Source organism: Podarcis tiliguerta, assembly GCF_965153285.1.
Source record: "Podarcis tiliguerta genome assembly, chromosome: 2".
NCBI classification, from domain to species: domain Eukaryota; kingdom Metazoa; phylum Chordata; class Lepidosauria; order Squamata; family Lacertidae; genus Podarcis; species Podarcis tiliguerta.
The window spans coordinates 101,924,000-101,941,328 of record NC_139535.1 but is presented as its reverse complement, the minus strand read 5'-3'; the positions used below and the strand labels follow the sequence as shown (position 1 = coordinate 101,941,328).

At 42.4% G+C, this 17,329-nt stretch overlaps 1 protein-coding gene across 3 annotated transcripts in view; it reads right to left on the bottom strand.

Annotated features, from left to right (window-relative positions):
• Window positions 1–14,906, bottom strand: part of SPATS2 (spermatogenesis associated serine rich 2) — a 46,791-nt gene extending 31,885 nt beyond the window's left edge. Inside the window, exons 1-2 of one of the 3 annotated variants that reach the window (XM_083427613.1) lie at window positions 14,752–14,906; window positions 4,887–5,188 (exon numbers count right to left, since the gene is read on the bottom strand). In XM_083427613.1, coding sequence (XP_083283739.1) covers window positions 4,887–4,911 — 25 coding nt within the window. In that variant the 5' untranslated portion in view covers window positions 4,912–5,188; window positions 14,752–14,906. Of the gene's footprint in view, window positions 1–4,886; window positions 5,189–14,528 lie in introns of all 3 variants that reach the window. The other 2 variants (XM_083427614.1, XM_083427615.1) reach the window with 2 other exon arrangements.
• Window positions 14,907–17,329: the final 2,423 nt, after the last annotated feature.

The window sequence follows — 17,329 nt, the reverse complement described above, 5'->3', positions numbered from 1 at the left end:
GTTTCCCATTCTTGCCTTTGCAGAGACTTCAATATTCCACTAGACAAGGGTGAAAGCTACCAGAATTTAAAAACAACAATATAGCTAGAATACAGTGTCTTGTCCCACCCACCTTCCTTACTCTCCAATACATATATGTCACTGTTAATTGATTATGTAGCTTAACAGCATTGGTCTTACTTTCCCACAAGCCTTTTGTGTGGGTAAACAGATGCAATTCAAAAAATACAAATAATTCCAGTAAGCTAGTAACCCAAGACTATGATAAAAGTATAACCCTTCCTTCCATGCCTCTTGTTTCCAGACATTACAGCACAGACTATTAACGCAACTGTAATTAAGCATTTATACCGTGGAACATAACGTAGTCTGGAACAAAGTGTCTGCTCTAGGATTTTTGGGGGGGGGGGGGTGTGTGTGTCAGAACTCTTTTTTTCCACAGCGTGAGTAGTACTTCTCATAACAATTTAGCAGCTGGAATAAGGAATGTCCAGTCAATTATGTAATCTCTGTTCTAGAAGTTTGGCATACAGAGACCATATTCAGCTACTTTGGTGAGGGGTTCTCAGATATACTGGAATTATGGCACAGCAGCAAGACTCATTCATTCATGTAGTTATTTTGAAATTTCCATACTTCCCTTCTTCTGAGGATCACAGGGCAGTTCACAACATAAAAACACAAAAATACATAACATAGTAGCAAACAAAACAATAACACCCCCCCCCCCCGGTTGTAAAGGCCACAGATTGCTTAACTGGCCAAAGACCTGGGAGAAACTTTATTACCAAGAAGTTATTATGGGGAGTCCAGTTGCTTTTAATATTTCTAACTTGTATATGGAGCACTTGGTTCAAACTAAGTCATTTCCAAGAAAGAAATCCCTATATATTTGTTATATTATGGCATATATATTGATATTTACATTATTGCTTCTAGATTATGCAGTGGATGACTTTTTTCCTATGGATATAGTTGATCCTCACACGAAGTTCACAAAATCACACAGGGTTACAAGAAATACCATATAACTTTTAAGTGGAATAGACAAATTTATTAACTACAGCAAACCTATTGATCAGAATACTATTTTACATTATAGAATCATTCAGTTCATTTCAGAAGCGATTTACCATATGCAAGGTTTTTAAGACTAAAATTGTACTTGTTCAGATTTGTAACATCAGCGTAGTATGTAAAGAGGTTATCATCAGGCTGTTATCAGAAGAGCAAAATACAGAGCAAAGATGTATCATAGAAGTGACTTGCTTTAAGATAAAAAGTTGGTTCACAAAATAATAATAATATTTTTGGTCAATGGAATAGAATAGAATGCCTTTTTCCATAGAATGCAGTGTGTTGAAACACTGGCAAGAGATATTCCAGGATTTACCTGTTACACCACCAATTATTTAATATAAAAGACAAAATAGCTCATTCCAATATAGTTGATGCCCTCTATTACAAGTGGGCAGTATTAAGTGTGGAAAGTGTTCTTGTGCACAATCCATATGGTTAAAAACAAACAAACTAATCCCAGAGATGGAAAGATTTTTATTTCAAGAGGCTACAATGTCAGATAATGTGTATGTAGGGCAAACAAGTAGAGCTTGAAGAACACAAGAGCAAGGTTAGAACAAAATGCTTGAGGCTCCATTAACATTTTAGGAACACATTCATACACCTGAAGTACACACATCTTTTTTATAAAAGAGAAAAGAAAGACCTCACTACATTCTACTTTCTCAACTTGGAGTGTTTTGAATTTTTGCATTGCATACATTAATACCTAGTTGCTTAAATGTGAATTTTGATTTATAATGAGAATAGTCAGCTGAATGCAGCATGTTTTCAATTGAAATAATAGTTATTTAAAAGCTGGTATTGTCTTGTTAGGGGAGTGATGTAAACTGAGAAGTCTGAAGCTGTGCTTACTCATTTCTTGGGTTGGTGAAGTGAAAGGGAAAGTGTTCTGACAGTCTGAGATTGCCATAAGAACCTATTAGGAGATGTTTAAACTGGAATTGGTTAGGTGTGTTATACACAGTGAGATACTGAGCAGTAAAATATAAATCTGCAAGCAATTTGAATTACACTAAAGTTGGGGATTCATGCTCAGCAACAACTCAAGCTGGAATCTAACAAATACTCCAGCAACTAGAAACTGGCTTTATATGAACTTGGAAAATACCTGGTGCTGAAACAGACTTTTACCAGTATTCCATTGTTGTAAGCATTTCTCCAGTTTGTAAGGTTGTAAGCATTTCTCCAGTTTGGGTCTTGTGTTTGTGGTGGGGTTACAGCAACAGGCAAGCCTCACTGTGCTGCACACTAGGTAAAGGTAAAGGTAAAGGGACCCCTGACCATTAGGTCCAGTCGTGGCCGACTCTGGGGTTGCGGCGGTACCTATTTATCTACTTGCACTTTTATGTGCTTTCAAACTGCTAGGTTGGCAGGAGCAGGGACCGAGCAACAGTCCCCGTGGCGGGGATTCAAACCGCCGACCTTCTGATCGGCAGGTCCTAGGCCCACAGCGCCACCCGTGTCCCTTGCTGCACACTAGGATTGCTGCAAATGCAAGAGAGTTCTTTTGTCAGCAACTTTTTCTTAATAATCCAAGAAATCATAAAAAATGAAGTCAACCAATAAAGATCAGGAACTCGAAAACGGGTTGTGGATCAACACTAGCAGAATTAAAGTTGAAATTCAGAACTAGCCATGTCAAAGGTGTGCCATGTTGCTCACAGATTGTGTTCAAAAAGACTACAAGACATGTACATCAGTGTAGTCTTCCATGAAGAAACTGTCATGGAAGAGGTCAGCTCCAAAGGGCTAAGTTACAAATAAAGGCACAAGTTCCAAGTCATGTTGTTTCAGGGGAGCCTACTGGCATCTTAATAATGGCTGGTGTCTTTCTCAGAATACCTGCTGCAGGGCCATCTGAAATTGTGAATGGTTATGATGGAGAGCCACCAAAGACAAAGCCTTCTTGACAGTGGCACCGTATCTGCTCTACTCTCCAGCAGAAGAGCTTTCCATCCTTTTCTGCTGATATTCATGCCAAAGACAGTGCTTTTCTTAAGAAAACCTTAGAATTTAAAGTTTAGCACTTTTGTTTTCTGTTTCCATTGTTTCCTGCTGCTGAATTTAATTAGTTGTTTCCTGTTGTGTTCTGTCCATTTTAAAATATTTGCTCTGTTACTTTGTATTATTAGTTTTATTGCTATTGGACTGTTAGCTATCTCAGATCGTTTAGATCAAACTGTGGCATACAAAGCTTTTAATAAATAAAACCTGACGCATACAGGAAAAGTACAACTCCAAGCCAGAAAGAACTGGCAAATCTACAGCTGTTGACAGAAACCCGAGGTGTATATTAACTCTCTCCTTTATAACATGTAGTAAAACTTACCTGTCTCCCAATTTCATGTAATGATGTGTTTTGCTACTTTATATTATTTGCTGCTGCTAGGGGTGTTCAACATTGTGACATCAGAATACAGTTAAGTTTTGCTGGATGTTACCGTGAGGAGTGGGGCGCTAGTTGGGAGGCAGCTACCATTTTTAGGAGGAGCCACATCTAGTTCTGCCCTAAGAGACCCATTTAACAAGTCCCTTGTATTCAAGGACTCAAGACTTTGCAAATTAAACAATGTGAAATTCTCCTTCACACAAATTGTTAATCCTCTGTGACATAATGTGATGGCCTGGGCTTCGGACTCGGATGCTGAACCTGAAGAATCCCAACATGCACAGAATTCCCCACCTCCAGAACCAGCTGAGCCAGGGCTGGGGCATGAGCCTGAAGGGTCCTCATCTGTGCTGCATCCTCAGGTGCAGGCACCAGCTGAGCCTGCTCTGGCTCCTGAGGGGGTGGAGGACCCATTGCCTGCAGGTGCTCCACTCTCAGCCCCGTCAGAGGAAGCTGAGGTTGCCTCTGGGTCCGGTAACCCTCCAGCCTCTCCTGAGCTGCAGAGGCTCAGGGCAGAGAGGCGGAGGGAATTAAGTTCCTGCAGGAGGAGTGCTCGCCTCCAGGCCAGGAGAGGCAAGTCACCAGAGGATCGGTGCCACCCTATGCCTCGGGGCAGATAAAAGCCGGCCAGCCGCAGTCGCACATTGTGGAAGCAACATTGTTGGTTGCTAGTTCCTGCCTGAACCCTGTCCTGCTTTTCTGCCAGAGCTCCTGACCCGCCCTGGCTCTCTGCTTGCATACCTGTTCCTGACTCCCTGCCCTGCACCCAGCTTCAGCTACTGCATACTGCCTCCATGGTGCACCTTCGACCACGGACCGGACTGGGACCTCACCTCTCGGGTAACCCACGGGACCAGCACACATAAGCTGCCACAAACAACACCAGATTTGAAAAAGACGTATGATCCTTGTACCAGTGGTTCTCAGAGGCACAGAGACTCCCTGGGAAGGTAGAGGCAGATCCTAGAAAAGACACCAGCTTTTCCTCGACAGATCAGAAATGTGTGTGTCTCTCAAATGGGTCAAGGGGCAGAATATCAACCCATTGCCATAGGAGACCATTTGCCTCATTACACCTTGCTCACTGTTAAGTACAGAGAACCATGAAGCGACCCTGTTTTCTCATGCTCTTTGTTTGCTTGATTTCCAACACCAGGAAGCCAAAAGGCTGCTGGGCTGTCTTCCTTTGGGTCAAGAAGGGAAGGGATGTGAAGGAACACATCATTAGGATTCATTTCACATTTTGGAAGACATGGAGTGTTTTCTTACTAGGGAGGCAACTTGAGAATAGCCGATCTAGAGCAATTATCTTCTACTGTGGACTAAAATGGCAGGAACAAAAATTCATACTTGACATTTGCCTGTAACACAACACTCCTTACTATATATGCCCGTCTAGTATCGTAAATCTTACCTTTTTGGTTTTGCCTCTTAGACATAATAGGTTCCCTGTATTTAGTGTTCAATTACACAGCAATAAGAAACTGTTTCCTCAAGGAACAGAGAGTGGCAGGTTTAATTCAAGTGCTGCTTTGCATCAAGGCAGGAAATGGCAAATATCTGCTTGGGGACAGCAACCCTCCAGCTTCCAAGGCAACAGACGAGTTGTCAAAAACCTTCTTGGACAACCTGTTGATCACTGTAGATTTTTCCTCTTAGCATCACCTTCTGTCAAGAAGCACAAGCACAGCAGTTCATATTGCTGTTTTTCAGATTCTGAAAAAGCAAACATACAAGAGTTTGATTTATTAGTCTGGCAGACATATTGTGGTCTGTAAATGCGTTCTTCAATAGTTGTTTTTTTTTAAACCTGAATTCAATTCATGTTGCTTAAAGTGAACTGCAGAACAAGGGGTCAACAAAAAGCCATCGAGATACTCTGTAAAGTTTCAGGTAGACTTTGCCCTGCATTTGAAACAGCTTGCAGTTCCAGCACTGCAGTTATTGCATTCTGGTAAAACAAACTTTGAAACTATTGTTCAAAATTCATTAGCAGAAGCAGCACTTCAAGTTTCAGTATTTTTTAAAAATGTTATTTTCTAAGGGTTAGACTTAAAAGAATGGGAGAGAAGTCCTGGAATTGTGCACTCCCTAAAGGTTTAGCAACACAGTGCAACAGAGTAGTAGTATGTAATTGAAGTAGCAGCTGCTCATTTTTCTCCTAATTGTAAACACTTCATATTGCAAAATAATAATAATCCTTCTAGATGTCCTTTAAAAATGCCCTTTTGCAGTTGTCATCTTAAAGTAATGTAACTACCAGAACCAGCAATTAACTTTGTCATGCATAGCATCATATGAACTGGAAAGCAATAGTGCCTACACTGATAATACAAAAACTGGTACAGTTCGGTAGGAATGGGAAAGTGAGGCTCTAAGTGTTGTTGGACTTCAAATTCTATCAGCCCCAGTCAGCATGGCCAATGGTCATGGAAGATCAGAGCTGGAATCCAAGAACATCTGTGTGTATTCTAGAAGAACTTGAGTTTTTCAAATGGGGGCAGGGGGGCACGCACATGCACACACATGTGCACAAAAATCGTATTTAAGACTGATAAACATGAAGTAGTAGTCAAAAGGTGCTTTTATTGATACCCTCCAATGCAGGACTGTACTAGGCAGGCTTAAATATGAACTTTCACTAATGTATCATGACCAAGCTTTTTGCACACAAATATATATATTACAGAATTGCTAACCCTGGTTCTCATCACTACCCACCACTTTCTCACTATTTATACTCATTCTTAAAGAAGAGCAGAAGACAACTGAGACAAATTTAGTTGCCCTATTTAAGACACTAAGAAATTAGACTGGCAATTCTTCCAGTTGTGATACATTTCCCCATTAACCAACAACTCTGTCCTGTGTACCACATGAACGTATTAAGCTTCAATCCAAAGAAGCCAATTATACAGGTGCAAGAGCAACATGCACCCAATTACTGCAGCTCACACCATGATCCAACAGTTGAAATCTAAATGGTGGCTTGCCTCACAAGTCACGAGTATCCTCTACATGCAGAAATTGAACCTGCGGATTGAAGCCACAAGTGATTAAATTTTTAGTTACACTTTTAACATAGAGCAAGCTGCGATTTAAAGGGAACATATAAGCATAGTAGTTTTTCCTAACTTGACATGTTAATTGCTGTAAGAATGCACATGCCCTGGAACAAAGTAGCAAGCAAGGGATGCTTCACACAGCCACTCTCTTAGCAGTCAGACAACTGTTAATCCTGCCAGAAGCCAACCATGCTCTCGGTTTTCTACGTTCAGATGCCACATTTCAAGCCAACATTTTGGAAATAGGCCAAGTGGCAACATGCAAATCTAAATCTTCCGCACAGCGTGAACAATTCCAACAAACCAGTTTGAACTACGAGTTGTATCTGAGCAGAGGCCAAAGCTATATTCTAAGTGGTTGTGAGCTCAGCCTTCAATTCCTATAGATTTTCTTCCATATAATGGATTTTATTATTTAATACAGTGCTAGCTATAGTTTTGATGCTTCATAAAGCTTCAAAGGCAAAAAAGAGAGAGGCAGAACCCCACTGCAAACCACCTTACAATCCAAATATCAACAGTGGGAAAGACTAGGAAGCATAGGAGAAAAGGGGAGGCAAGGGATAAATGTGAACAAAGCCTAAAGATTATGATATAAATCAGGAGTGGTTAAACTGGGCCTCGAGACCTGATCTAGCCCAGTGAAAAAATGTTCTGACCCCACCAATTTTGGCAGTGGCATCAAAAAGAAAAGTACTATGCACAGTACTGTGGTAGGGAAGAAGTTTAAACCTCTCTGCTCAGCCCAGTGCCTCATGGGGATGCAAGCTGCCCCTCCCTCATCACCAGACTGATCACTTAATGAGAAGGCAGGGGAACAATAACCACCCTCCTCAGCTGATCTATACAGTTCAGCTCAGCCTGTGTGTGTGTGTACGAGTGCAAGTGTATGGTGTGGCCACACTCACTTTTGGACATACAGTACTGCTACACTTATTTTAAACAGGTACACATTGCAGAGACTTCCTGGTTATCAGCAGACCCTTACATACAGTGCATTATCGCACTTGGAGAGACAGGGCTGTAGCTAATATCCTGTGAAGCAGCTCCCAAATGCCCGTTTTAGGGGCTCTTTGCAGATTACTGTATTTGACTGTAACAACTATACAGCTATTTCTGTCAAACAGGAAGACTACATCCAGCCCAAACTACACAGAACTTCACATGCAAAACACTTCCTAATTTTGGAGCCTGGTCCGACCATAGCAAAGTGCTTTTTAGTCCAACTGATTTCATGAGGAAAATGTAAGAATGCACTTAACTCCTAACTGAAATCAACAGGTCTTAGAGCAAGACGAAGCATTTCTATCAAACTGGTCCTCACGTCAGTTTACAACAGCGTGCAGTTTACATCTACCATGTCTGTGGGTAAGCATGGTTTCACAATTTATGGCTATGTTGGATTTTAATGAAAACACATCCACAAAAACAGACAAGTGAGTCTTTGAGGAAAAGCTTTATAAATGATTTTGCAAAGTGAAGTCCTTCACACAGCTCACGGCTAAACTATGGAATTCACTCACACAAAATGTAATGACCCTCCACCAAACTAGATGGCTTTAAAAGACCATTAGCCAGATCATAAAGGATAAGGCTACCAATGAGAACCAGTGTGGTGTAGTGGTTGAGAGCGATAGTCTTGTAATCTGGGGAACCGGGTTCGTGTCTCTGCTCCTCCACATGCAGGTGCTGGGTGACCTTGGGCTAGTCACACTTCTCTGAAGTCTCTCAGCCCCTCTCACCTCACAGAGTGTTTGTTGTGGGGGAGGAAGGGAAAGGAGAATGTTAGCTGCTTTGAGACTCCTTAAAGGGAGTGAAAGGCGGGATATCAAATCCAAACTCTTCTTCTTCTTCTTCTTCTTCTTCTTCTTCTTCTTCTTCTTCTTCTTCTTCTTCTTCAATGTCTACTAGCCACAATGGCTATATTCTACATCCACTATCAGCTGTGTCATGCCTCTAAGCTGCCAGGGATCACAAGTGAGTAGAGTGCACTCACGACCTACGTGTGGGCTTTCCATAGGCATCTGGTTAACCACTGTGGAAACAGGTTGCTGGACTAGATGGGCCTTTAGCCTGATCCAGCAGGGCTCTTTTGTTTTTATTTGAAGCAGTGGAGCACAAATTGATTCACCAAATGTGTGTATATTCATACAAGAAGATGGCAGCCAGATGTTTAACTAATCCTGTGAAATATAATTGCTCTGCCTTGTGGTGGAACAGGAAATATGTTTATTTTATTTATTGAAAACAGTTTTATCCTGCTTTCCCTTGAAAGAGACCTCAAGTTTAGAGTTAACAACTTTCAGAAAGAAGTTAGCAAATTTAAGCCAATGGTAAATAAAGAATACTGCTTTCCGAGTGCCTCAGCTCAGCACAACTCCAAGGATTAAGCCCCAGACTTTGTCCACGCTGTCCTCACTTGATAAAAAGATATGGTCACCGCTAGCAAGCACATTTGTGGATCCCATCAATCTTCCCTCAAACTCAAAAAAAAGCCCCAGATTAAATCATAAATCTCAGATTAAAAATGTAGGAGTGCACATTATCGAAGTGTGAAATGTAAGAGCAATATTGGGTACATTTATTATATTTATGCAAGAGACAGTTGTGAAATAAGCACACTTAAAATGTCAGAAAATAATGTATTTAAATCTTATAGAAACAGAACCTGGAAAAGAACAAATCTAAATCTACAGCAGCTAAGCTAAGACAAAGAAACAGATGAGAAATATTTTACCTTTGAGCCAAACACACCAAAATGGCATTTGAAGGAACGTGTTTCTGATTCCAGAATGATACAGAAGAGATCAGGGAGCACAAAATTCAGAAGCAGCACAAAGAATATCTAAAAGCACTTCTGAATGTGGCCAGATACCAAAGGTTGTCAGCCATATAGTGTGCTGATTATAACTGAAAGAAGTGTCTACAAAAACAAAACTATAATGGCATTTGCTTACTAGCTAGACAGTTTTGTAAGCCTATTTTAAATTGTATTTGGCCCCAAAAGAAAAGGATTGACATTTGGTCATCTGGAAGTAATTATTTCTTGCCACATGCAACTGGGTGAGTGGCAATTCACAACTCTGACCTAACATTAATGAAAGAAAATACTGGCCTTCTCTATCAGATGAAATAGCTTAGTGGAAGTATGGAAGATAAATGACAATTATATTGCTGAAATAAGGAGGTCCAGCTCCAAGGATGTGCAGATAGTGCAAGTCTGCATGGACATCATGTGTGAGCCGCTTTCAACTAACTCTTCAAATGAGTGTAAAAACAAGTATAAAAAGCTACACAGAATGAAAAAAAGAAGTGGAGAAGTGTGGGTCTTTTCTTCACACTCCAGAAAAATAAAGTCCATTCAGTGAATATTTTAATAATGTTAGAAAAGAAGGACTTTTTAAAAAATGTGATTTTCTCCCTTCCCATCCGTAAAAAAATACCTGAGCAGAACTATTGCCCTGTCCTCTGATCTGTGCTTACATTTACCTTATACTACCTATCTGATCATCTGAAAAGTTTGCTACACTATCATCAATGCCGATTCGTCTGAAGCATTCAGCGGCACTGTCTTTGCAAGAAGGAAAGTCAAGTGCTGATAAAATAGAGTAAGGTAAGACTTGTAGGACAATAGTTTTAGGTTTCTACTGAAGAGTAATTACAAACAAATCTGAAATCATTCTAAAGCATTATGTGGCAAGTTCATTTATGCAGTTGGCTGACCAAGTCAATAGTTCTGCCTACATTTTACACTAAATCTACTAGCAAGACTCCTAACATCACAATACACACTCTTCAGTAGAGAGCAGTGGTTCCCAACCTTTTTGGTATGGAAACCCACAAATCCAGATTTACTTGATATGGTGATCCATTGATTTATTGTTACAAGAATTTTGAAACTTGGGTCTTCTGCAATCATTAGTTTTGCCTATTTTATAACCATTATATGAGGCATCCAAGCAAAAATTTACTTGCACACCCATTAATGCAGAATTTGCTAAAATATTTATAATACTTATAGACTTATTCAGTTTTGTATATGCATTGAATATAATCAATCAATGAGAACAATTTACAAGTAGCAAGCTCTTTTCTAATAAAACCAGTAAAATCAGATTAAAAGCGTTTAATCTGCTCAACAGCTATGCCCAGTGGTATAGTAACCCTAATCATTTAATCCTGGGGACACACTTAAATGGTGCAATCCACAAATCAATTGTATTGGAATATTTAAGCACCACCTTTAGCTTGATTTTATGTTAAAGTAGATTAAATGGAACTTACTTCCAGGTAACTGTGCAAAGGATTGCAGACCTGCAGCATAATCCTACATATTATGTTCAGTTAGCAGGTATCTCACACTGCTTTCGGTGAGATGCATTTCTCAGTAAGGATGGGAACCTGACTGCACTTATCTAAAAGTGCCACTGTATTGAACAGGGCTTAATTCTGAGATGACATGGTTAGGACTGTGCTGTGTCTTTAGGATGGCAGTTTTGCAGTGCAATCCTATACTAATATCTACTCAGAAGTAAGTTCCCTTTTGTTCAACTGGAATTACTCACAGGGAAGTGTATGGGGACCATAGACTGCTATCCTAAACAGGTATTTATTTTCAAGCTTTTTTGCCTACACTTGTGAAATGTAAAATAATAATAGTAATAATGGTGTACATCAGGGTTTTTTATTCCAATGACCAGTACATCAAGAAAACTGGCAGTTCATTCTGCAAAAGTTTGTCTGATGGCCAAAAACATAACTCCTCCAGCATAGGTGGGCTGAGAGACTACACCATCACACACACACACACACACACAACAACCCCTGACATCTCTCCTCCTTTCCCACACCAGCCTTTCAAAGGCCCTCCCTGCATCTCCTTCTCAGAGCCCTCTGACAAGGAAAGGGTTGCAGGGGATGGAGCTGTGGCCACACCCAGGAGTTATGTCGTCTCTCCAGCTGGGTGGGAGTGCCTGCTGACAGTCAGTTCTGATGTCTGGCAAAAATGTTTGCATTTTGGGCTCCAGGAGTTGGTGCATGGGCAAAGGAGGGTGCTCTGCTACTGCAGACGGGCAACAATTCATTTAAGACTTAATTGTAAATTAAATGCAAGAATTTGGGTTTGCTTATAAAGCCCGTGACCCACTTGCACATGCTTCACAACCAACAGGCTGAGAAACGCTGCTCTACAGCAGAGGTCTATTGCCTGTAAGAATCTTTTTTCATTTTGTGATTTCAAGCAAAGGGAGATCATCTTCCACTCCAGATTTGAACAACATCTATATTATGCAGCAGCAGCTGGCTAATTGGCTTTTGAGTACAATAGTCCCTTACCAAGCTATTTTAATCTTGTTGATCACATACATGAATCTTTGCAAGGGGCATAATTTGTAACTTACAGGTATTCTCACAAACACATACAGTTCGCAATATACTAGGTTTATTACACAAATAGGAAATGCCCTAGCGAACAAATATGTTTACCCCATGTCTTTCTAAGCAAGGTAGAGAAGTACAAGTCTCTGTATTAAAACCACACTGAACAATTTGAGTAGTATTCATTGGTTTCTACTTTAAGTTACACTTTAGAATTTGAGATTCATCTCAGCCTTGTATTTAAAGTACAAGCCTAATAGTCACAGGCAACAAGGAACTGCATGCAGGTGAGTGTGTGGGCTGCAAGAGAGATGGAGTGCTCTGTCCCTCTTCTGTGCCCAATATAGAAATCAGGTGGGTTGTTAGAGGACAGAAGTTCCTCCCCTTCATATGAAGCACCCCTGAAAACATTCAGCTTTTGCTATGACAGCTTGTACCTCAGAAAGAAGTTTCAGTTCTGGCCTGGAGAGGCCTCAAGGGAGAACTCATTACAGAATGCCATGCTCACATGTTCCAAACAAGCTGAGCTGCAAGAGCATCTGCTAAACTCATTGTCTCTTTTCAATGTAAATCTCTGCCATTCCTCTCTTATCATTTATAACATTAATAGTAAATAAAAGACTCCTTCTGGAAGTGTTAAACCAATATATGGTCACTTCTTCTTTTCCCTGCTCCTTACTTATCAATAAGTAAATAGAGTTTATTTTTTATTTATTTCGGTGGTCTGTGTTAATTCTTGGGGTAACAAACTCTGGAATGCATCCAGGTCTCAATGTCAGAAGATCCCTAGAATGGAGTGTCAGATTGCATGTGAGAATTGTAGGCTTGCATGCCAACTACACTACATAAAAACCCTAATCTAGCACAGAGATGCAGTGGGCTGATGGAGTAGGGACAGAGCTCTTCATCCTACCTATATTAGTGCCTGACAACAGGCTAGTTAACTTCTGTGGGCTTATCTGAAAGACTGGCTTATCTACACCATCATTTACACAGCTCTTTAATTGTGCAGCATTATACCTGTGTTGTTTCTAAGCCCCCTGAGAAGTAAATTTCACTGAAATCAATGGAACACGAATACAACTAGAACCACGCTACAAGCCTAGCCCAACACAACACAATTAGAACCAAGCTACAAGCCTAACAATTGCCCTACAAGGTGTTTAGTCGTGTCCCACTCTTCGTGACCCCATGGACCAGAGCATGCCAGGCACTCCTGTCTTCCACTGCCTCCCGCAGTTTGGTCAGACAAGGTAGGTAACCAAAAATTGAGACCGACTCCTCAGAAGCCACCTGATTCCAACTAGGCTGCTATTCAAACTCAGGACCCAGCACAGTAGGGTTGCCATATTTTCAAAAGTAAAAACCAGGACACCCTGGATGTGAGCTTTATAAAAAAAAATTCACAAAACTGCCCCAAAAATGTGATTTTTCAATTGACTTGCCTATGATCCAGGACAAAGTGCCGTCTTTCAGAAATTCCCCAATGTCAATACCACCTTTGAAATCCTGGTAATGTCAGGGAAAATTCAGATGTATGGCAGCCCTACAACACAGCAAATTCCCTGCATAATGCTTAACTACTTATCAGAACTGTAGGCTTGCAATGCAGCTTTCTGGAAAAATATAAACATATATTCGGATACAACTGAATCTGAAGTCTTGCAGCATAACTTTAATATAAATTGCATACATGGTAGGCAAACAAAAGCAGCAAATGATTAATCACTACAAACTGTAATCAAACAAGGCTCTCTGCACACTTAGGCTGAGTGAAGTTGAACAAAAAGTAAGGTTTTCCTAAGTTTCCTGTCTCCCCTTCCCCTCCCCAAGCACTGGGCCCATTCCCACCTACACTCAAGCTATAAAGTTCTTGAGCTTTTGTTCCCTCAGCACTGCTCCTTCAAGAGAAAGGTTACTGCTGCTCTTCTGTTCAGGAGACTGTTCTTTAAACAAAACCCCAAAACCAACAATAACCCAAATGGTTGCTGGTCAGATGCAAACCTTGCAGCAGCAAAGAGCAAAACCAGCGACTACTGCAAGCTGCTCACACCCTTTGGGAACCGCTTCCTCTCATTCGCCTCCCTATTTTTCACACTCAGCTGCCCGCCGCCTCCATCAATCCAGTGCCTCGTTGTTTCGGGGTGGTACCAAACAGGGTACTATTTCCAAAAGTAAAAACTAGGACATCCTGAAAGTTGTTGAGCTTTTAGGAAGACCCCAACATTGTTGGTTCTGCTTTTTAAGGAAACAACAGAAATTGTAGAGCCTTTTTGAAGGAACCCCCCAAAATTGATTTATTTATTTTAAAAAAGGAAATTGCAGTGGATTTTTTTTTTTTTTAAGGAAACCCGGCCGTCAATTCCGCCTTTGAACTCCCGGGAAAATCCGGACTTTTGGCAGCCCTAGTGCCACGGCTCCAGTCTGTCTGGGAACAACCCCCTTCCGGCCTGGAAGCCGAATCCCCAATACGTGAGTGTGTTTGTGGGACGGGGCTGGGGGTGCTCCCCGCATTACTCGTTCATTGCCATAGGGAAATGAATTCTGGACATGCTCAGAGGCACTCTCGCGGTCCTTCCACAGGTCGCCCTGCTTTGCGGGAAAGAGGCCCTCACCATCCGCGCAGGCCCTTCGCTCCCTCACAAACCAGCTCCGCTCCGCCGCCCCCTCGAAGCCCACCCCCTCCTTTCGCGAAACGGCCCATTCGCTCGCCTCAGCCCTGCCTCCCCTGTCCCTCCATCAACCCCATTAAGCGGCAGCGCCCGGGAGCCCCGTCCTACCCCGACGACGACCCAGCCGCTGTCTCCACAACCGCCGCCCCCCCCCCGCCCCCTTTACCTCAGGCCGCCGCCGCCGCCGCCGCCAAACACCGGGAAAGGGAGCCCCGCCCACCAGCGAAGAGACAGAGAACGGGAGCGAGCAGCGAACGGTGCGCGAGCCCCGGCAGCCAATAGGGCCGCAGGAGCCTCTCCTCCCTTCAGCCAATGCTTAAGCACGGACGCCGGCCAATGGGAGCGAGGCAAAGGCGGGGCCCTCCCGTCTCTCTCTCGCCCACTCCGCCCGCCTCCCCACCCTCGCGCTCGATGGAGTTCGGAGAACAACGGAGCCGCTGAAGCTCCGCCTCCCCTCCGCCCGCCCAATCGGGCTTCTTAGTTAAGGGACGGCCAATCAGGTGAAAAGGGGGTAAGGCCCGAACCGTGACGGCTCTTGGGCCAATCGGGGAAGCCGCGGGGCTCAAAAAGCCAATCCGGGCGCGTGGAACGTGGCGGAGATGCAGCGGGTTGCCCAATACTGCAGCGCCTAGGAAACCCTCCTGTCTCTCTTTTAACCCTTTCTTTTCTTCCCTCCGCCTGCGCGAATGGAGACGTGGGTTTGCCTGTTAATAGCGGCGGGGTGACAGGTAGAAATCCAACAGGTGACGCTTCAATCACCGATTCTGCGTTTCTATGCTAAAAAGTTGGAATTTCTGCCTGTCGGGCTTAACGATTTTGATGGAAGTAATAATGGAATACTGAATGGTTTGGTTTATGTTATGCAAAATGAACCATGGAAAAAGAAGAAAGGGAAGTCATTGATATTTTAAGGTTGTTTAAATGAATACTCTTAAATTCTAAAACAGAAAATTTAATAAAAATCAATTAAATAAATAAATAAACATACACACGCCACCTTGGGAGCTCTCCTATAGGAGAAAAGTGGCACTGAGATCCACTTCCAAGGGCCTTCTGGCGGTTCACTCACTGCGAGAAGCGAGGTTACAGGGAACCAGGCCTTCTTGGTAGTGGCACCCTCCCTGTATATGTCAGGGAGATAAAGAATGACACAACTTTTAGGAAACATCTGAAAGGAAGTTTTTAACGTCTGACATTTTATTATTTTATATATTTTGCTGGAAGCTGCCCAGAACGGTGGGGAAAACCTAGCCAGATGGGTGGGGTAAGGTAAAGGTACCCCTGCCCGTATGGGCCAGTCGTGTCCGATTCTAGGGTTGTGCGCTCATATCACTTAAGAGGCGGGGAGCCAGCGCTGTCCGGAGACATTTCCGGGTCACGTGGCCAGCGTGACGAAGCTGCTCTGGCGAGCCAGCACCAGCGCAGCACACGGAAACGCCGTTTACCTTCCCGCTATAAAGCAATACCTATTTATCTACTTGCAATTAGGGGTGCTTTCGAACTGCTAGGTGGGCAGGAGCTAGGACTGAAAGACGGGAGCTCACCCCACCGCGGGGATTCGAACCGCCGACCATACGATCGGCAAGTTCTAGGCACTGAGGTTTTACCCACAGCGCCACCCGGGTATAACAATAGAATTATCATCATCATCATCATCATCATCATCATCATCATCATTATTTCTATTCCTCAACCAAAACTCTTAGCAATTTATCAGCAACTAAAGGGCAACATGCTCCACTTGCTGATAGAGTCACCCTCTTCGAAAAGTCCTGTTCAGTGCCTCTCCCTGCAAAACATACAAGCTGATAGGATAGGTTTTGTATTGGTTATTTAGTTATCTAGTTATGACCCTCTGCGCATGATACTCAGAGTCATTCTTGAGCAGATCTCTTCAGATTCCCAAGGTGAAGCTGGGGCATTGCAAACAAGTTCCATGACTGAGCTTTGATGAGCCATTATTCAAATTCAGAATAAGAATTTGAAATTCTCCTCCTTCGGACCCCAATGTCACCAGTTATGGACCGTTGTGGATTTGAGCACAAAGCCTATTTTCATTCGTGTCCGCAGCCTGTTATCGCGCTGTTGCTTCTTCTGAAATATAGACAAACCCCACACATATTTTCTTTGTGCGAAACCATAGGATCATTTTTCATTTCCCAAGGAATTTTTTTTTAAAGAAAAAAAACAGGAGCCCCATTCATTCCTGCTTTTCGGCAGCTCAACAGCGGCACCTGCTGGGATCAGCTAGGCTTGCAGGCTTTTCAAACCAACAAACCTCTATCTGCATCTCCCAGCAAAGGCAGTTGTGCATGAGGAACAACACCACAATTCACAATCTGGGGTCCCACATGGACCACTTGAAAATTGTTAAAGGTCTTGGCTCACCTCATCCTGATTTTTCCTCCTGTTGTAGATATTGTAACTTGCATGACTTGCTAATAAAATGCAGACTATCTATAAACCTTTTGGAAATGTTGTACCATATTTTCCCGTGTATAAGACTAGGTTCCCCCCCTAAAAAATAATGTCAAAAATTAGGGCGTGTCTTATACACAGATAGTGTCTCCCCCCCCCCATTTTCTTAAACCTGAGTCCCCCAAAATAGGGGGTGTCTTATACATGGGGGCTTCTTATAGACGGAAAAATATGGTAATATCCAAAACTTCCGGAATGTCTTTTTCATTATTTGTTTTTTAACACGAAAAAGGACAGAGAAAGGTTAATAATGACAATAAACAATG